Source organism: Microtus pennsylvanicus, chromosome 22 (genome assembly GCF_037038515.1).
Source record: "Microtus pennsylvanicus isolate mMicPen1 chromosome 22, mMicPen1.hap1, whole genome shotgun sequence".
Taxonomy (NCBI): domain Eukaryota; kingdom Metazoa; phylum Chordata; class Mammalia; order Rodentia; family Cricetidae; genus Microtus; species Microtus pennsylvanicus.
The window spans coordinates 11860100-11881873 of record NC_134600.1 but is presented as its reverse complement, the minus strand read 5'-3'; the positions used below and the strand labels follow the sequence as shown (position 1 = coordinate 11881873).

The 21774-nt window shown below is 38.0% G+C and overlaps 1 protein-coding gene across 2 annotated transcripts; it reads right to left on the bottom strand.

Annotated features, from left to right (window-relative positions):
- Positions 1–9554: 9554 nt before the first annotated feature.
- Positions 9555–12435, bottom strand: LOC142839999 (uncharacterized). 2 transcript variants are annotated; one of them, XM_075956452.1, is made up of 3 exons: positions 12402–12435; positions 12152–12212; positions 9555–11004 (listed from the first exon to the last, which is right to left on the bottom strand). In XM_075956452.1, the coding sequence occupies exons 1-3, from the start codon at positions 12433–12435 to the stop codon at positions 9555–9557; spliced, it is 1545 nt and encodes a 514-aa protein (XP_075812567.1). The 2 variants fall into 2 exon arrangements, with proteins under 2 accessions (XP_075812567.1, XP_075812568.1); XM_075956453.1 differs by having other exon boundaries at positions 9555–10920.
- Between the last annotated feature and the right edge of the window lie 9339 nt (positions 12436–21774).

Below are 21774 nucleotides of genomic sequence, written 5' to 3'. Positions count from 1 at the left end.
CCACTGAGGGGCTGTGACACATGCAAACCCCGGGACCAGCCTCGAGGACCGATGAGGCAAGAACACTAGGCCCACTTCCAGCGCGGGCCTCAGGGCACAGAAGCTCAGCACAAATGCCACAAGGCCTGTTGGCCTGGACCTCTGTCCCAGCCCGGGCCAACCGGCCTGGATGGAATCTACCCCATCCCGATGGGGTCGGAGCCAACTGCTCCGCCCCACCGTGCCTCCACCTTCCAGCTTGGTGAGACCACAGATCCTGAATTTCTTGTAATCCCCTGATCTGAGTGCCTACAGCTGCTCTGAGCATGAGACCTTCAGGAGTTCCTGATGGCAGGAGGATGGTTTTTGGTGGGTTTGGCTGGGGCGTGGCTCTCTCCATATAAATCTGCCCCTGAACACAATAAAGGGGGCATTCTTGGGGAATTCAAGGATGACCTGTGTCACTGTCTCTCTGTCTGGTGTGTCTGTGTATTTTAACCTCCAGTCCCCTTGCCCAAAGCTAGTGAACTGCGTGCCAGCGCACAGAGCGCAGACACAGGGGCACAGGGCACGGCATTTGGAGGTCTCCACCTAGATATCGGCACTACATAACACAGAGTTATGCATGGATACACAGTAGAGTGGAAGGACAGAGGATGCAGGGTATTGAGAACAGAAAATGTGTTAAGGTCTTTTCCAACATGGATACAGGTTCTGTGACTTTGGGACAGTCTTCTAATTTTCTGTAGGTTACATTGCATCCATGTGAATAGTGAGGATAATATCCCTAAGAGGGTATTTATGGAAGTATGAATAGGCAGAATCACAGAGATCCAAAGGTGAATGAGAAATAAAGGTCTTTACTGTAGGACTTCTTGAAACCTCTAAATGGCTAATGTTTATTGGTGACTCTCCAAAAGCAATGTAGATTATGCACTTACAAACTTATCAGAACATATATCCACTTCACCTCTGGTCCTATGCCCAAGAAGAGCCCTGCAAATAGCATTTGAGAGCTGGTAGCCTGGATCAGAGGTCCTAAAACTTACTCACATACTGGAATTATTTGGAAGACTCTCAAAACACAGTGTGTTTTCCTTCCAGAGTTTCTGGCTTAGGGCAGATGTGTGTTGTTGCTGCTCTACTGGCACAGGGATGAATGGCTCTAAAGGTCCTGCTGACTTTGCTGCAGCCTCTAAGCCATGGCTTGCACTGTTCTCACTATCTGGAATATTTTCATTTTTCCTACACTTGTAGCTGATCTGTCTCTTCTGGTTCTGTTTGCCACACACCGCATGCTTTCTGTCTCAGGAAGGGGGCAGCTACTGACCTATAAGCCTGTGAGTGAGCCCAACCCCAGAGAGGTAATCTGTTAGGTGCTTTGTATGGGCTACAGCTTTAGATGTCTCCTTTGTATTTACATCTCTACTTCAGAATCAGAAATGGTTTTAGAATTAGACAGTGTCAATCCTTCTCTAAATCCAAGCAGAACGTTAAAAGAATAACTCTAAACTTCTGTCTCATATCAACAGCCTTCTCGTATGGGACAGAAAGAAGATAGATTTTAAAGGAACATTATACTTTCCTTCATGCCCATTTTGTCTATATCTTATATTTCACTAAAAATATGTCTACATGAATAATGTTTACATTTTCAACAATGAACAGCTTCCAAGAAGAAGACATTGGGGCCCCACAATGTCTCTACCTGATTGATATGAAAGCATGATGCTAATAGCACCATGAGACCGACTTATGGGTAAAAGCTGCAGATATGGTGCACCTTCTTACAACGTTCTGGCCACAATTCCAAATTAGAACTTCAGAACAACCCTATCAAATACTTAGAAATCATTTTACTTTTATAATATCCCATAGAAAGAACATCGCCCCCATGACATCTGGAAGCAATTCTAGAAGATGCCATCCCCTCTCCCAAAAAAGTTTGTCTTCATGGTCAGGGACAACATTTAAGAGTTGATTATTACTCATATAGGCTTGGGTGAAATTATGTATACCCAGAGATCCCAAAAAAAGATGGAAAATTGAATGGGATAATAGGTAGATTACTTACTCACACTACTAATAATAGTTTGTAATAGAAGGAATACTTGTGAACTATTATTTATGGATAATTTACATTGGTATAGACTTTTCTTTGATACAAATTCAAATTATACTTATCATATAGAATATTTCTATTTTTGTTTAGAATGTTTGTAACACCTATGCAAAGTTATTTTGTCAGATTGTATCTATGCATGATTGTACCTCTGTTTAAAACATTGTTTATTGACACAATTTTATGAGATATTTATCATATTGCATTATATCATTCTACCTCTGATCAAGATACTTATACATGGTTTATATTTTGATATCATTTTCCTGCTTTACTGCATAGCTGATTAAAGATTTTTTATATTCTGATAGGAAGTCTTAATCTTCAACATTGTAATGAGACTTTAGTTGATTGCTCAGGCAGTCAGTTGTCTCTGTCATCTACCACACTTTTTGCGGGCTGCTGGACTTCACTACCTGCCCTACTCAAGTAATATTAATGCTCTTCTCAGGTCTTTGATGGGGCTGAAGATAAGATAATCATACTTACTAATCATCCTCTTGTGATCTAGCCAAGCCATTTCTACAAGACATGAATTCCTTAGGATAGAATGCTTATCAAAACATTAGTAGATATTCCTTCCTTAATATTGATTATGCTTATAACTCTAACTTTATATTTGACATCTGTTACTTGTATACATAGTTTTTTTTTGGTTTTTTCGAGTCAGGGTTTCTCTGTGGCTTTGGAGCCTGTCCTGGAACTAGCTCTGTAGACCAGGCTGGTCTCGAACTCACTGAGATCCGACTGCCTCTGCATCCCGAGTGCTGGGATTAAAGGCGTGCGACACCACCGCCCGGCTTGTATACATAGTTTTGTATTGAGTTTGGAATTTCTTTTCTTTTTTTTTTTTTTTTTTTTTTGGTTTTTCGAGACAGGGTTTCTCTGTGGTTTTGGAGCCTGTCCTGGAACTAGCTCTTGTAGACCAGGCTGACCTCGAACTCACAGAGATCAGCCTGCCTCTGCCTCCCGAGTGCTGGGATTAAAGGCGTGCGCCACCACCACCCTGCCAAGTTTGGAATTTCTTATTTAAGCAAAAGGGTTAGGTGCTGGGAGAGCTTCTTCAGTCAATAGCCTGTAAGATACCACTCCACTTGGGCATGGTCTCATACATTATAAATCAATCTGTAAACTGTGTGGTCACTTTCCTCAATTCAGCTCTTGATTTTGCCTGCTAGATTCATTGGATACAACATCCATTGCCCTGGGGCTGGAGATATGGCTCAGTGGTTAAGAGCACTGACTGCTCTTCCAGAGGACCTGGGTTCAATTCCCAGCACCCACATGGTAGCTCACAACTGTCTGAAGATCCAGTTGCTAGGGATCTGACACCTTCACACATAAAAATAAAGTTAAATAAACCATAAAAATATTTTTTTAAAAAAAATTCATTGCCCTGTAGGTGCTCATCTGACCTATAAAAGCCCAAGATATTCTTATACCCTAACTTGGTATTTTCAAAAGTTAACGATTCAATTAGTACTCACATAGTTCAGGGTCTGTCACTCTGATTTGTACAACCTTCAAAATTCATAATAAAAACATGAACTCAGTGTTTAATTGTGAATTTAGAATGAATGCAGCTATATTAAGTAAAAACAAACACTTCTCTCTCTCATGTGTGTGTGATCATAGGTTTGGAAACATGGGGAGATATGGTATACACCTTCAATTTTCTTTTGGAAAATATGTGTGGATTGCTTTTACTTAAATGTCACAAATCAGTTTGCCTTGGAAAGAGGAATTATTTTATTCAGCTACAAAATTAAGCATATTTCAGCTATTCATTTTGTACTTTGTATAATTCACCCATGAACTGCTGTTTACCAAGGATTTTTTAACTATCTTTTATTCAACTACTCTCCCTTCCAGTCCCCTTTCCCTTTCCCATGATCCACACGTTCCCAATTTACTAAGATCTTGTCTTTGTCTAAGTCAATATAGAATAGATTTATGTATATCTCTTTGTTTCCATTTTGTTGTCTATGTTCTTTGAGAATTGTAGACTGGTTGTCCTCTGTTTTATATTTAAACACCACTTAGGAGTGAGTACATTTATATTTTTCTTTCTGGGTCTGGGTTAACTCACTCTTATCTTTTCTAGATCCAAAAATTTGCCCATAAATTTGAAGATGTAATTGTCTTTATCCATGTTAATTTCTTTGTCCATTCTTCAGTGGAAGGGATGTTTTTAGGTTCTGGCTGTGAACAAATAATATTGCTGTGAACATAGTTGACCACTAGTCCTTGTAGTATGCCTGAGTATCCACTAGGTACCTATCAAAAGTGGTATTGCTGGGTTTTAAGATAGGTTGTTTCATAATTTTCTTACTTTATAATTTTTGGTTTTCCAAGACACGGTTTCTCTGTAGATTTGGAGCCTGTCCTGGAACTAGCTCTTGTAGACCAGGCTGGCCTTGAAGTCAGAGGGGCCTGTCTCTGCCTCCCAAGTGCAGGGATTAAAGGCATGCCTCACAACCAGGCAGTTGGCTTTCTAATTTTCTGAGAAAACACCATATCAAAGTGTCTGACTCAGTTTGCACCCCCATCAGCAATGGAGGAGTGTTCTCTTAACCCCACATCCTGTCCAGCGTAAGTTGTCACCAATGTTTTTTATTTTGCCTATTATTACAGATATGAGGGAATTTCAGAGTTGTTCTGATTTTCATTTCTCTAATCGCTAAGGAGTTTGGAAATATCACTAAGTGTCTCTCAGTAATTTTAGATTTATAAGTTGAAAGTTGTTTATGTCTGTACTCCATTTAATATTGGATAATTTATTCTTTTGATGACTATTTCTTTTATTTCTTTATATGTTTTAAAGATCAGTCCTCTGTCCAATGTGGGGTAGGTGAAGATCTTTTCCCATACTATAGGCTGCCTTTTTTGTATTTCTGATCATGTCTTTGGTTCACAGAAAGTTTTGTTTCAAAAGGTCTCATTTATTAATTATTTCTCTCAGTGTCTGTGCTGCTGGGGTTATAATTTGAAAGTGGTCTCTTTTGCCAGTGTGTTCAAGTATACTTCCTATGTCTTTTATGTGGCTTAGTGTGTTTGGCTTTCTGCTATGGTCTTTGATCCATTTGGACTTGAGTTTTATTCATGATGATAGATGTGGATCTACTTTCATTCTTCCCCACATTGATATTCAGTTATGCCAGCAACATGTTGAATATGCTTTCTTTTTCCATCATATATTTTTTGGTTCTTTGACAAAATTCAGGTGTAGTAGGTGAGTGGATTGATATACGATTCCCAGAATCATTTCCATTGGTCCTCCTGTCTGTTTTTGTGCCAATACCAGGCTATTTTCAGTACTGTAGCTCTGTAGTAGATTTAAGTCAGGGAATGTGATGACTCCAGAAATTATTTTTTGCATACAGTTGTTTTGCATATCCTGCATTTTTTTTTTTGCTTTACTATATGAAGTTGAGTATTTCTATTTTTGAGGTCTGTGAAGAATTTTTCTGATGTTTACATGGGAATGGCATTGAACCTGTAGATTGTTTTTGGAAAGGTTTTCATTTTTACTATCTTGATTTCTACCTAACAGGGGCAAGGGACATCTACCCATTCTCCGGTGTCTTCTTCAGTTGTTTGCTTCAAAGTTTTAATGTTCATTTCCTACAGTACTTTCACTTCTTTAGTAAGTGATTCCATAATATTTTATATTATTTCTGCCTATGGTTAACGGTCAGATTTCCATAATATATTAATTCTAGCCAACTTTTTCAAAAAATATTCCTTGTAACCACCTTCTATCTACCTTCCTCATGACCATTCCCAATATTCTGATAACCATAATTATACCCCAACTTCTAAGGGAACTTTTAAACAAAACATACAAGTAAAGGTATGAGAGATTTGACTCTTCAAGCCTCTCGTATTTCAGTTAATGGTATCCTTTGGGCTTAAAAACATCATTGAATTTTATGATTTTATGGTTGTGGTTTGAGAGCCAAATTGGGTTTCTTTCACAGTCAATTTTTTAATGTTTTGGCTGTCTTCAGGGACATTTTTTTACCTAGTTCTAGATTCAGAGATAAAGTGCTTTTCTTTGGCTCTGGTTTCAGGCCCAATGTTATAATACCCTTGCTGTAACCCATAATACTTCATAAAAGGTTTTATGAAATACAATCCTGGTTTAAAATAGAATAAATAGAGGTATCATGATGCTTAAACAGATTGTGGACAGTATCAAATTTTTCTCTACACAATAGCTGCTTTTGGTTAACTGACTGTAAGTGTCTTAAGATCTTAAAGAATAATTTAAAATGAGCCCCTAGCTTTTTCCTCAGGTCCAAAAGATTATGATAATATGCACAAGCTTTATCAGATTGATTATACACAAAGTCTTACCCTCATATGAAGCACAAAACAATATGACACTGAATTAGTTTATAGAGTTTCACTACAGTATGATGTTTTCTCATGGTTTTGAAGAATAAAGACATTAACTTCAGAGTTGCTCCACAGGTAGGCTCATATTATGTACTTGGAGATGATTCAAGGAGCTGCCAGCCACAGCTGGCCTCAAATGGGGCCAAGGAAGATCCTCTATTAATCAATGACCTTCCTCCATCATATCCCCTTTATCTGTTTAAACAAGTAGGAAAAGCTTTCACTTTAACATGGTAAAATTACATATAACAAAACAGTTACAATTAAGAATTACAATATTTACACCTATTTTATCTTTATCATAACTAAGGAATACTAAAACTATTCTTCAATTCCATCAAAGACTCCAGAAAGATACAATATTAGCTGGACGGTGAGAAATAAGCAACTTAGAAAACTCTAGAAATCACAGAGACATCTCACTTCCTGGACAGTCACCCAAAGTTTCTCTGTACAGTTGGGGCATCCATCTTCGGCCTACAGTGCCATAGTTTCCAGCAGACATTTCAATGAATCAGGAAATTTCAAAGGCAGTTCAGTCACTATCTGCTGTGTCCTGCAGAATGTCTCACAGACTCTTTCATGAATCAGGAACTCCGAATGATCATCTCACCTTTAGGCAAGCTCAGCAGTCCTCTCTCTGAGGATTTTCTGTGTCCAGTTTATGCAGTAGTCCAGGCAAGAGCAGTTTCTTGCCCAAATGGCTATCAAACTCCATAAGGAGCCTCTTCGATGCCCATCTTCCTCTTGAAGCAGCTGATGTTGCCAGGAGCAGATGTGTCTCATTGCCATGCAAAACCCTAAGTTATTAAAATATTTTAAATGCCATATGCTGCAGTCTTTGAAAGATATGAAGAATGCCTATCTAAAATATATCTATGCACATCTAAAAAATCTAACATGACTACAAACTTGACTATTATAGATGAATATCTATTAATAACCTATATACATTACATTTTTAAATAAACTACACAATCACAATACCTTAATCAATATCAGAAATATATACACACATAACAAAATTGACCTTAAATTAGTATCAGAAAAGCAAGATTCATTTCAATCCAAATTATTTATATCAATATTATATCACCCTTTATATGTAAAAGAATATTTATAAACAATATTTGGGAATATGGACGTAGTTATTTCTCTCCAAACTGCTTCCTGCTATAAAGGGGCGCTGTTAGTCAGGTTTTTGAGGGTATAACCTGTGTGCTAGATTTGTCTCAGTTTGCAGATAATTAATTTTCTGAAGGTGTTCACAGCAACCTTTCAGAAGGTCGCGGTCTATTATACCATATTAGAATAGAAGCAATCCATATGGTCTAATCCTGTGAAAACAAAAGAAGAATCTCTTTTCCAAAGTATCATATCCTTAGATGCAAATTCTGAAGTCAAGGTATTTTCAAAATATCTATCTTGGATTAGTTCAGCAGCATTTATAAACAAATATCTTTTAGCAGATGTTGCTCTTTCCTCACCATTAAAACAATTCAAAGAGCACAATAGCATACACTATCAAGATTCTCTGTGTATTTTCCATCTTTGTGCGGTTTTACTTTAACCTCTATTTCATTTATTTTTACTTTTATTTTATATTCTCTGTATATCTTTGTCCTGGAATAACTCTGTAGAGAAGGCTGTCCTTGAACTCTAAGAGATCTGCCTGTCTCTGCCTCCCAGGCATTGGGATTAAAGGTGTGTGCTACCACACCTTGAAGTCACAGAAGTCAATCTCCCTCTGCCTCCCAAGTGTTGGGATTAAAGGTGTGTAGTACCACAACCAAACACTCTCTTTCCTTTTTGTTTTTTACTTTAAGAACTTTAACTTTTAGCCTGCATATATTCTTAACACATTGTAAATCATTTAAAGGTTTTCTTTGTTTTTGAATCTCTCTTTACTATATATCTCCCTCTTTTTTTCTGACCACACGAGCTTATAAACTACTGAGCAATATGGGCAGGATTAAAGCCGTGGCATTGGCGGCTAGATCCAGCCTTAGCTTTCAGCTTCACGGTGAAGGTACCAGCTGTAGCCATGTTTATTGCCACAAGTCTATGGCGTTTCAAGGTCCCTGCCAGCAAGCAAGCTGGAGCATTCTGCTCCCAGACCACACTCAGTCAACTGCATGCTTTAAGAGTCAGAGTCTGCCCTGGCAGGACAGCCCAGAAGAGGGCATTTTAAAATGGCACTTTTTTCCTGCTACTGCTGAAAACAAACAAGCATTCAGTTGGCTTTTATCAACACCATTTAAGTGTTTCTTGGCAGGATCTCTTAAGAGATGCAGGGTTTTGCAGCTAAAGCTCAGTCAGGAAGCCTCTCTTAGATGAGAATGCTTGCTTGCCTCTAGAAAGTAGAGCAGAATGAGAAATTGCTGCTACCAAGAAAACATGCTTTACTCTATTCTTTCCCAAGCTTTCCCACGCTTTTTGTGGAAGCAGTTGTCCACATCGGCACCATTCTGTTGAAGGACCTTCGGGCTGCTTTCTGAAACCCAGCTCCCGGGTGCCTAGCTAGCTTATGCCCAAAAATAACAACACACAAATTGTATAAATTAAAACACTGCTTGGCCCATTATATCTAGCCTCTTCTAGGCTAATTCTCACGTATTAATTTAGCCCATTTCTAATCTGTGTAGCAGCAAGAGGTGCGCTTACCGGGAAAGATTCAGCATGTCTGCCCTGGTGGCAGGTTGCATCGCATTTTCCCCGGACAGGAGAGGAAATGACGTCTGCTTCACTTCCCTCTCCCTACCCGGCATTCTGTTCTGTCTACTTCAGCCACCTAAGGGCTGGCCTATCAAATGGGCAAGGCAGTTTCTTGATTAACCAATGACCTTCCTCCACCTACCACAAATTCCATTCATTAATATCTCTACAGTAGGTGTTATATTATGCCTTTCAAGAGTACAGGAGTTCTGGTCTGTAAAGGCCTTACCACAATGATTTCACTCCTAAGGTTTCTTTCTAGCATGATTTCTTTTATGATGTGAAGACTGTTTTCATATTCAAAGGTCTTAACACACTGATTGGATACATAGGGTTTCTATCCAGTATGTGATCTTTTATGCCTTTGAAGTTGACTATGATGGGCAAAGGCCTTGCCACACTGATTGCATTCATAGGGTTTCTCTCCAGTGTGTATTGTTTTATGTATTTGAAGACCACGAAGTTGGGTAAATGCCTTACCACACTGATTACATTCATAGGGTTTCTCTCCAGTATGTGTTCTTTTATGCAATTGAAGATGACTATGACGTGCAAAGGCCTTACCACACTGATTACATTCATAGGGTTTCTCTCCAGTATGTGTTCTTTTATGCAATTGAAGGTGACTATGAGTTGCAAAGGCCTTGCCACACTGATTACATTCATAGGGTTTCTCTCCAGTATGTGTTCTTTTATGCAATTGAAGGGAACTATGACGTGTAAATGCCTTACCGCACTGATTACATTCATAGGGTTTCTCTCCAGTATGTGTTCTTTTATGCAATGTAAGAGAACTATGACGTGCAAAGACCTTACCACAATGATTACATTCATGGGGTTTCTCTCCAGTATGTGTTCTCTTATGCAAATGAAGATTACTATGATGTGCAAAGGCCTTGCCACACTGATTACATTCATGGGGTTTCTCTCCAGTATGTGTTCTTTTATGCAATTGAAGGGAACTATGACGTGTAAATTCCTTACCGCACTGATTACATTCATGGGGTTTCTCTCCAGTATGTGTTCTTTTATGCAATTTAAGGGAACTATGATGTGCAAAGGCCTTACCACACTGATTACATTCATAGGGTTTCTCTCCAGTATGTGTTCTTTTATGCAATTGAAGATTACTATGATGTGCAAAGCCCTTACCACACTGATTACATTCATAGGGTTTCTCTCCAGTATGTGTTCTTTTATGTTTTTGAAAAGCACTGTTGTCAGCAAAGGCCTTAGAACACTGATTACATTCATAGGGTTTCTCTCCAGTATGTGTTCTTTTATGCACTTGAAGATGACTACGTTGTGCAAAGGCCTTCCCACACTGATTACATTCATGGGGTTTCTCTCCAGTATGTGTTCTCTTATGCAATTGAAGATGACTATGATGTGCAAAGGCCTTACCACACTGATTACATTCATAGGGTTTCTCTCCAGTATGTGTTCTTTTATGTTTTTGAAGAGCACTGTTCTCAGCAAATGCCTTAGCACACTGATTACATTCATAGGGTTTCTCTCCAGTATGTGTTCCTTTATGAGTTTGAAGAACACTGTATTGAGTAAAGTCTTTACCACACTGATTATATTCATAGGGTTTCTCTCCAGTATGTGTTCTTTTATGGCTTTGAAGATGATTGTGATGAAGAAAGGTTTTATCACATTGCTTAATTTTCGAGCATTTTTCTCCGGTATGTGTTTCATTCCTTAGAAGATGAGTGTTATAACATAAGGCTTTAGCACAGTGAGAATATACGGAAAACGCCGCTCCAGTTTGATTTCTTTCAATCCTGCAAGGATAATATACACATGTAAAAGTTTCACCACATTCAATGCACTGTGAAACCTCATATCTATAGGAATTAACTTCATATTTTTTCCAATTGTAAAAAGGAATCAAACATTATGGTTCTATATCTTTGTTTTAAATCATGTTTTGTTCACCCATTAGGGGTCATTTTGCATCTCAAAAAATATTTGTGATAATTTCCTTTGTGCCATGGTTTACCTTTTCATCTATACCTATATTTTTCTATTAAATTTTTTAGATTTTTGAAGAGAACTGCATACACTGAGTGCTTTACCAACTTTACTACATTTATAAATTTTACTATATCGTAAATCATTTTACATTTGCTAAGTGAACTAAGACACCTAAAAGTATTTGCACAGACCTAGAACTCATCATGGTTTTTTCATAATGTATGTTTAAGTATTAACAATGATGGTAGAAAATGAATTAACGTTGTATTCTTGTATCAAATTCAACAAGTATACTCTACATAGGAACTACATTTAATCTTCTTAATTGTTCTTAAGGAGAGGTATGCTAAATATTTGCATATCCCTATGCTCATACTCTTGTATCAAGAGTAACATATGATATATATAGGAAAGGAAGAATAGTCAATAAAAGATTTCCAGATTGAATCCTCACGGTTTGACTTTCTGTTCCTCAGAGACTTGTGGTATAGGTATTAAGGTTTCTCCACAACACCTGCCCCTTGATCCTTGACTCCAACAGCTGCTTTCATTAAACTTAACAGTCACAAAAACTATATGAGTAATACAAGACTTACTTACCATGGGCTATTGATTTAGTAGAAAGGTTTGCAGCTATATTCATCATCACTGAAATGTGTATACATTTTCTGTCATGAGTAACAAGAAACAAATGGACTGGCCGATGTATAATTTAGCTCTCATGTTTAATGCTAAAATCTGTTTAGTCATTGCTTCCCAGAATTTTTCTTAAATGAATGCCTTGCAAATGCAATTCATATACAGGAAATTGAGTTATATGGATTTGTGAGAATTTATTAACCATCAATTCATTTGAAGCTGTGCTTATTTACACTGTTGTTTTGTTAAAAAGTGTCATAACACATTACAAACTCATCAGAGGCAGATTGTAATAAACTTGCATAAGAAAATTACCTTGCATGCCTTCTACACCATTGACGATGTTCCTCAGTGTTATGATCTTCCCCCATGTATCCTAAAATATAGTGCCAGAATATGTATGTTATAGTATTTAACATTGTGAAATAATTAGCTTATATCCTAAGAACTATGACTGTGTTGTTCACCTCATTCTCCTTCTTTCTAAATCAAATTACAGAACAACAACATAAACCAAGGAAGAGTTGTCTCCATATTTTGAAACATGAAAGAAATTTATTTTTACCAATAGTAGTGAGGTTCCTGTAGGTCTCGAGCATCACATCTCTGTAGAGATTCTTCTGGGAAGCATCCAGCAAATCCCACTCTTCCTTACTGAAGTTGATATGCACATCATCATAGGTCACTGCCTTCAAAAATATACCACACATGTGTACAATGTAAGCATGACAGTGGCAACATTGGAATGCATACTTCTTTGAAAGTACAGTTGTATGATGCTGGTGTTATCCACTCTTATTCCATGACATAGACAGTCACTTTAGAATGAAATTTAAAAGGAGAGTCAATTCTTTTATTTCTGTACCCTTTGTACCACCTTATAAGAGAAATATCTATTCATAGGGAGAGAAAAACAGAAAAGATCAACAGTACATTGTATGCATGAGAATATTGTACAAAAAAACTACTGACTACAGAAAGGAAGAAAAGATGGACAAACTGGGTGTATTGAAGTATTGTGCCTTTAACCACAACACTCAGAAAACAGAGGTGGGAATATTTGTCTCTGAGTTGAATGTCAGTCAAGTCTAAGCAATCAGGTCCAGGAGAGGTGGAAATACACATTGAGACCCTGTTTCCATTGAAAACCGGAATGAAACAAACAATGGGATACAAAGAACTGAAAGACTTTTATTGAACTTTCCACAAAGAATTGTTTTCACTCCAGTTAATGACTCAGAACACTCAGGCAGTATTAATGTTATGAATACATGGTATCTTGGCAATCAGAGTGATGCCCTCTGTCAATTTTTAAAATTCAAGAAATTATGAAGCTCAGCACAGCAGTATATACTTGACATAAAAAATACCTACATTCTAGCACCATCATCCAATAACATAAAAACAAATAGAGCCAGGAATGATACCTCCCTTTAGTTACAGGAATTGAGAGCCACACAGTTACTCAGATAAGCAAACGAAACAATTAAAACAGCAGGTTACCTGAGGACTGAATAACAACTGTTTCTGCTATATTTTATGTGATTTAGAGATCGAGCCTATAATGATGTTAAAAGCATTTCAGTATAAGTAGGAAGCTGGCTGATTAATGTCAAGCACAACACAGTAGATTTATTTTATTTTATTTATTTTTTTGGTTTTTCCAGACAGGGTTCCTCTGTGGCTTTGGAGCCTGTCCTGGAGCTAGCTCGGTAGACCAGGCTGGTCTCAAACTCACAGAGATCTGCCTGCCTCTGCCTCCCGAGTCCTGGGATTAAAGGTGTGTGCCACCATCGCCCAGTTAACACAATAGATTTAGATGTCAGGAAATTACTTGAGGGTATTGAGATTCATTGGATACAATGAGAAATTTTATATAGAAGGGCTTCTTCTCCTACTAAGGATCCACAGATAATTGAAAGAAAACCACTATGGAGAGAAACTTGTTCAAATACATGATCTTTTCTGGGAAGTTGTTCATTCAGTCAGGTACATTGTGAACCCGGTTACTATTAGTTCATGGTCAACAATGGAAAAAAATGCATTTAGTCATTTCAATGATTCCCATTTAATGTTGCTTGAAGAAGGATGCTTTAAAGAAATACAACACCAGCTCAGAATTGAGAAATAAATGTATACTTATTTAGGGATGGACTCAAATCAGAAACTTGTGCTTGAACAGAGATCAGAATCTGAATCACACAGCCAGAAAAGAGGCCAAACTCATGCTCTACATTGGCAAGTATAGTATAAGATGCCACGCCCCAATGGGCAGGAAACCACTGCCTGTAATTCTTTCTACAGCATCTCCCCCTTTTGTATAAATAAGAGAGTTCTAAGCCCAATACAAAATTATATACATTAAGAACAATATATTCAACAATTTTCCCATCCTAACTAGTTTAATTCTTGTTTAATAAATAATTTGGACAAGTTATGAGAGGAAAGTAACTACAACTATCTAGTTTTCAACCCCATTGAATCTGAGAAGGGAAATAATACTTGAGTAAGCAGGAAGTGCAATCAAGCAACTTTTCAAAATGTGCAACAGGGCTGGAGAGATGGCTCAGAGGTTAAGAGCACTGACAGCTCTTCCAGAGGTCCTGAGTTCAATTGCCAGCAACCACATGGTGGCTCAGAGTCATCTATGGTGAGATCTGATTCCCTCTTCTGGCAAGCATACATGGAAGGAATGTTGTATACATAATAAATAAATAAATCTTTAAAAAAAACAAAATGTGCAACAAATTACAGAGATAACTGGCTACCTGGGCAATCATGCAAAGTCTCATTTGCAAAGTTGAAGGGACCAACTTTTGCAAAGACCTAGAATAACTGACAGATCATTTTCAGAGGGAGGAAATTTTTCAAAACCATCTTACCCTGTCTTGTCAAGATTTAACAGACCTGTTTATCCATATTCAGACATCATCTATCTTTTCAGTAGTTGAGGCATGAGCATGTTTTTGCCCAAAAGACAGTTTTGCCAAGAAAAAAACAAGCTCCAAGTGGAGTGCTTTCGGTGCTCAACATTCTCTGGGGGAATAGATCCATGCTACCAGGAGCAATAGTGCCTCACTTCAAAAGAACTCTAAGTTAGTTAAATGCCATATTCTACAGTTCTTTGAAGTGTTTGAAGATTGCCTATCTATGCAGAATATAATCTCTACTTATCTAAAGAACCTGATTATTCTAACTATAAGTATGACAAACATAGATGACTTTTTTTTTTTGGTTTTTCGAGACAGGGTTTCTCTGTGGTTTTGGAGCCTGTCCTGGAACTAGCTCTGTAGACAAGGCTGGTCTAGAACTCAGAGATCCGCCTACCTCTGCCTCCCGAGTGCTGGGATTAAAGGCGTGCGCCACCACTGCCCAGCTCCTGTTCTCTCCTTTACCAATAATAGAAAATGGGTTGACTGTTTCACCAAAATTTACAATATTCTCTTGAAGTCTTCTGATGTTTTTCTACTGCAACCCAAAATCCTATACCAATTATAACCAACCCCTAAATGATGTCCCTAACCCTGAGGATAAACTTTGTTGGGAGAGGAGAGGAAGTCTTTTAGAATTACTTCTAGCTGTCATGGGGGCGATGTTCTTTCTTTAGGATCCTGTGAAAGTAAAATGATGGTTAAGTTCCAAGATTACTGTCTGGTATAATTGCAAATAGTCTGACTATTTGGTAAGGTTTTTCTGAGCTTCCTATAAGAAGGTCAATCCAGAACATTGTAAAAAGGGTACCATTTCAGCTAAGATGGAACCATCTTGAGCATCTGGTACTCAAAACAGATCTTATAGTAGTGCTATTATCATCCTGATGTAATGATATCAAGCAATTTGACTTGTTGTGGGGCCCCATCTTCTTCCTGGAAATTTAAAAATTACTGCAGGAAAATACATTGTTCATCGTGGAAGACTTACACATTATTTATATAGACATATACAGACATACATATTCAATGCCATGTACAATAGAGACAAAAATAGATATTAAGAGAAGTGAAAATTTTTCCTAATTTTAAAAGTAACTACTTATTTATACATTTTACATTGATATAGATATGGATGCTTCCTTTTGATACAAACTTGACATTATTTTTGTTACAACATACTGTCTATGATGTTATATTCTTACTCAAGATATTTTACCTAATACAATTCACTTAAACATACAATGAAATTTTCTCGTCCTCAAAAGTTTTATCATAAACAAATTAGGATATAAAGTACTGCAGGTTAGTAGTTTGTTACTTAATATAATTGAAATTATACTCAAGTTAGCTTTGTTTTCAACATTATACAGAATTTTATTAGATGATTCAACTGAATATACTTTAGAGAAAATGTTTGCTGAAGTAAAGCAAACTTTGTCTCCTTGGGGATTAAAAATTTACAAAATATTCTGAAAATATACAAAAAGGAGAATCTATTAATTATTCAGCATGTAAAATGCTTTTACAAAAATTTGAGCCCTAAATTTAAAAATTAGGAGAGATTATTTGTGAAATCTTAATAATTTTCTGAAATTGCTGCAAGGCATTTACCATCTATAGTCCACTATTTGGGTAAAAATTTCAAAACAGTAATTAGAACCAAACTATAAAGGGTGACAAAGATTTAAATAGTCAAAGAGAATTATCATCTAAAGCAGAGAAAAAAATTGGATTAGTGGAAATAAAATTATAGGACGCACATATGGATGGTTTGGATCTGAAGTTTGGTTACATTCAAGACATTTTTCTTGATACAGGGTTTCTCTGTAGCCTTGGAACATGTACTGGAAGTAGCTCTTGTAGACCAGGCTGGCCTCAAACTCCACCTGCCTCTGCCATCCAAGTGCTGGGATTAAAGGCATGAGCCACCACCTCATTGTCTTCATTTTAGGCATTTTAACCTCTACGCATTCCCCTATAGGAATTTTACAGCAGAGGAAAAATATTATTTTATTTTATTTTTTATTTATATTTATTTATTTATGTGCATTGGTGATTTGCCATGGGTGTTGGGTCCCCTGGAACTAGAATTATAGACAGTTGTGAGCTACCATATGGGTGCTGGGAATCGAACTCGGGACCTCTGGAAGAGCAGTCGGTGCTCTTAACCGCTGAGCCATCCTGAAAGATATTATTTTAAAATCAATATTTTTCGCACATAAACAGACAAAAAGCTAAAAATTCATGTGGAAAAATCTGAGTTGATATTAAAAAGAAAATTGAAACATCATCTATTAGCAAGAATTGACCAAGGGAGGAGGACAACAGGCCAAAGATCCAAATAGTAAGGAGGGATGAGTCTCAACGTTGATCTAGATCGTGAAGCTAGAAGGCACACCTTCAATTTGTGTCCCACCTTCTGCTGGAAGGACAATGGAAGAAGAAACATGGGGTATTATTTCTCTCTACCAGGGAGCCTTGAGTGCCAGCCTCAGTAACCCCAGAGTGCTTAGAATTGGATGTGTACAACAGGCAAGGATCTGAGTGTAAAAGTTAAACTGAAGTACATTACCACTGCATCTTCTTTAGTTTTCATGCAAGGGTAAAGAAATGAACTGAAGAATGGTAAAGAAAAGAAAAGAAGGAGAAGGGGAAGGGACTGAGAGGAAGGAAAAGGAGAGTAAGGGAAAGAAGTAGAAGTAGTGAGGAGAAGAAGCGTAAGAGTAAAGGTTGATCTCCACGAGGTTTCTAGTCTTTACATAAGAATATTCCCCAAGCAAGAACAATGATAATAGGCATGTCAGCATGACAAAAACAGGCAGGTAGAACCTGACACAGCAGTACTCCTGAACACATGACCAGACCCAGGAAAGAGCCGGCTTTCAAGGGGAAGTGCCAATATTCCAAATCGTTAGATAAGGTTCATAAACAAGCCTGAATCCTGAATCCACCCATTCTCCTTATCTAATCTCTTTGTGATAACCAGTTTTTGGAATGCCCAGATTTGTTTTTTAGCAAAGGTGGGGCATGCTGTCTTACTGCTCAAGGCCTGCCTTCTATAGAAATTTCTATGTGGTCTGTTAGAGGGTAAATTTGTGGGACTGACCGATGTCAATTTGACTGTTAGAAAAAGGAATGAATGTTATCACTCTAAATCCCACTGTTGTGGGGAGGCAAGTTCACACCATTGCCCACAGAAGTCACACTGCTGAGGTATTTTGGGAACAAATCCCATTTCAAAGGGAAGAATCATGGCTCCACAAATTAACACAGGTACGACAGTGACTTTTCCAAAAGAGAAGTATTCCCAGACCTCAGAAAAATGGGTTGCTCCATGTTTGGGTGGATGTATACACTTCCTGTGGATCTGCCTAGTGCTCTGTCACATGTGCATTCCCTGTACAGTCCTGTGGACTCTGACATCGCTGCATTTCCTCACCTTGTCAGCACATGTATTCCTTCATTGTCAGTGAAGTCTACTTTGGGATTCCAGCATATACACAAAACCGCTGAGACACCCAGTCTGGTGGGTCTGAGCTAGATTCTTGAACCTTCCATTCACTGACAGCCATTTTTGGACTGCCCTCTGAAAGTTATTCCAAAAAAATCCCCATATGAACACAGATAGATAGATAGATAGATAGATAGATAGATAGATAGATAGATAGATAGATAGATAGAGAGATGGATGGATGGATGGATGGGTGGGTGGGTGGGTGGGTGGGTGGGTGGGTGGATGGATGGACAGACAGATAGATATGATAGATGAATGGAGAGAGATTTAGTCCATAAGTTCCATGACTCTAGAGAACCCTGACTAATATACTGTGAGTTCCAGTCAATTAAATTTTTAAACTTTTAGTTTCTAATTTTTCTATTTATACTCTAACTACACATCAGAAACATTTTAGCAAAAAGTTTAGTATCACATTATAAACATTTTAAGACAATAACCCTTTATACTGTAATTGTAGAAGTTTAAGACAATTCTGAAGCCATTTCTGACAACTCTCAGTACTTCCCCACCTCCCCTGGGAACCAACATAACAGCTAAGCATTATGAGATGTTACAAGCATGTACTGAGAGGTGTTGGGAACTTTCCATCTCCCTGAATAGGGAGGGGCAAGATATCCCTTAGGCGTTGACTCAGCTACTGACATTTTGACTTAGTCCCTGGGAAGGGGCAAAGTGACCCTCAGAAGTTTCTTTTTACCTCACCTCATCTGGCAACCACTCTCCAGCCAATTATTGGTATTTGCCCTTTTGAATAAGCCAATCATAATAGTTAAAGAACACCCCCCAGACACCCCTTCCTTCTATGGTTTTCCCCTTTAAAAATAGCCTGTTCCATACATTCAGGGTCTTCTGGCCTCCTGACTGCTGGAAGACCCTGTCATGATGGAATTAATAAAATTTTCATGCTTTTACATCAGCTGTCATGAGAGATGGTCTCTTGAGGTAACTCCTCCTCCTCTTCCTCCTCCTCCTCCTTCTCAGTGATTGGACACTATGGTCCAATATAATAAGGTAAAAAAAAAGTCAAACAGTGAAGCACTGAGTGCTATTTCTGACAAAAGAAAACTATAAAACAGTATGAGGCATTAGATCTACGCAAGATTTGGTTATTTGTTTTAATCAAGTTGAGAGGTACTTGTTAGTAGAAAGTGATTTACCTATTAGTTTATTTTTGCATTCATGTGTCTATTAAAATAGAAAAGTCAAGTAAATTGATGCTTACAAGGAAAATCAAAGCTTGTACCACCAAAGCATGGGAAAGTAAACTCTGTCTCCTGTTGTAAAGCCACATTTAGAATTGTACTTGAATGACGGCAATGGAGAGATGGTACTGTGGTTAAGAGCACTCACTGCCTGCTCTACTAGAGGAACTCGGCTCAGTTCTCAGCAACCACATGGAAGCTCACAACTGTCTATAGTTCCAGTTCTAGAGGACATGACACTATCGCACAGACATCCATGAATGCAAAGCATGATGCACATAACATAAAATAAATACATTTAACATACAGAATGAAATTCACCATTACTTTCTAAATGGAGGTCTCATCTAGTGTCATCTATACTTAATGGATTTTCAGAGGTATGTGTGCATGCTTCAGTAGCTAAACATGAAGGGATAAAATTGGAATAAAACACTCTAAAACTAAGTGTTAATAATGATGTCAACTCTAAAAATCAATATACCTAAGAAACTTTTGTGGGATTTTTGAAAGTAAATGGTTTGATGAAATTTATTTTACATATCACTCTAGTACAACATCTAATTGTTCTTTATTATAAAAAGGCAGAGTCAGATATTGGAATAAATTCTGAAAGATCAGAGAAGTAAAGGAGTCAGAGATCTTTTATGTCTACTGAATCCTCAGACCAAAGTGGGCAAGATTGTGTCTCCATGAAGACTCAGATTGAATGCTGTGGGCTCCTGTCCCCTCCCACGATATATTCCTCACTCTACCAAGTCAATTTGAGCAGTATAGGTGTTAACTCTTCATTGAAGTTCTGGTAGAATTCCTCTCTGAACTCATCCAGCCCTAGGGTTTCTTTTGGGGTGGCTGGGAATGAGACTCTGATTTTCTTTTTTCCGTTTCCTTTTCAAGACATAGTTTCTCTGTGTTGCTTTGCTGCCTGTCCTGGAACTAGATTTTGTAGACCAGGCTGGCCTTGAACTCACAGAGATCTGCCTGCCTCTGCCCCCAAGTGATGGAATTAAAGACATGTGCCACTACCGCCCAGCTGGAGAATCTGATTTTCTTTCTTTCTTTTTTTTTTCTTTTTTTTTTTTTGGTGTTTCGAGACAGGGTTTCTCTGTGGCTTTGGAGCCTGTCCTAGAACTACCTCTGTAAAACAGGCTGGTCTCGAACTGACAGAGATCCACCTGCCTCTGCCTCCCGAGTGCTGGGATTAAATGCGTGCACCACCATCGCCTGGCGAGAATCTGATTTTCAAGTCACAATAAGACATATGTATCTTTAGTAGGTAGAGCCCAGTTACTATAAATTTTACATAAATCACAGATCTTGCTTAGAGTATGTGATGAATTAATTCATGTAATGGAATATGATTTTAAGATGTGTCAAATGCATTTATGCTGTGGAATATTTGTTTAATGATGCAAAGATGTATTGCATTCATTTTTTTCATTTGTTTAACTCTATAAAGCTGTGTTAATGTGCCTGTCTAAAACACCTGATTAATCAAATATAGACCTTAATAGCCAATGGCTAGACAAGAGAAAGAAATATGTAGGGCTTGTGGGCAGAGACAATAAAGAGGGAGAGATATCTAAAATTGCAAAAATATGAGAAATGAAGAAGAGTAAGAGTCCATGAGCAAGCTACCCAGCCACCTGGTCAGCTACAGAGTCAGAAGGAAAGAGATATATAAAAAGCAAAAGAAAAAATCTCAGAGGTAAAATGTAGTTAAGCAGAAATGGGATAATTTCTTGGTGGTAGCGCATTGTATCACGTGGGCTCGGTTTGCTAGAGGCAGAGGAAGGTTTCCTTTAAGAGAGGGTTCCTGACTCAGCATTAAAGGCAGAAACCTTATAGTTCTTTAAGGAAGATATACCATGAAATATTTAAACTGTATTCATAAGCAGTCAGCTGCAGGCTTCTTGGTGTCTTCATGGACCTAGAAACTCCAGAGTTGTGATAATAAACCTGTCTCTCTTCAGTGCCTCCTCAGTGAAGCTAGACTCTCAGCAATCTATGGAATGCAGTGCAGCCAGCCAAAAAAGATGCAGCTTTAATCCTAGCCACGCTGCTAAGCAGATTAAAAACTCATTTGCTGACCTCAGAAGAACTCTAAAGCACAGACTGAGAGGACACACAGTGGAACAGTGGAACAAGAGGTGTGTGAGCACACACGCCACTTGGCACCCACTCTCCAGGCCCTTGGCTCCACGCAAAACCTTGGGCCCTTCCCCACCTGCATCAGCTTCTCTAGTCAGCCAGCTGGTAAGATTCCTACAGGTAGTGTGCTCCAAA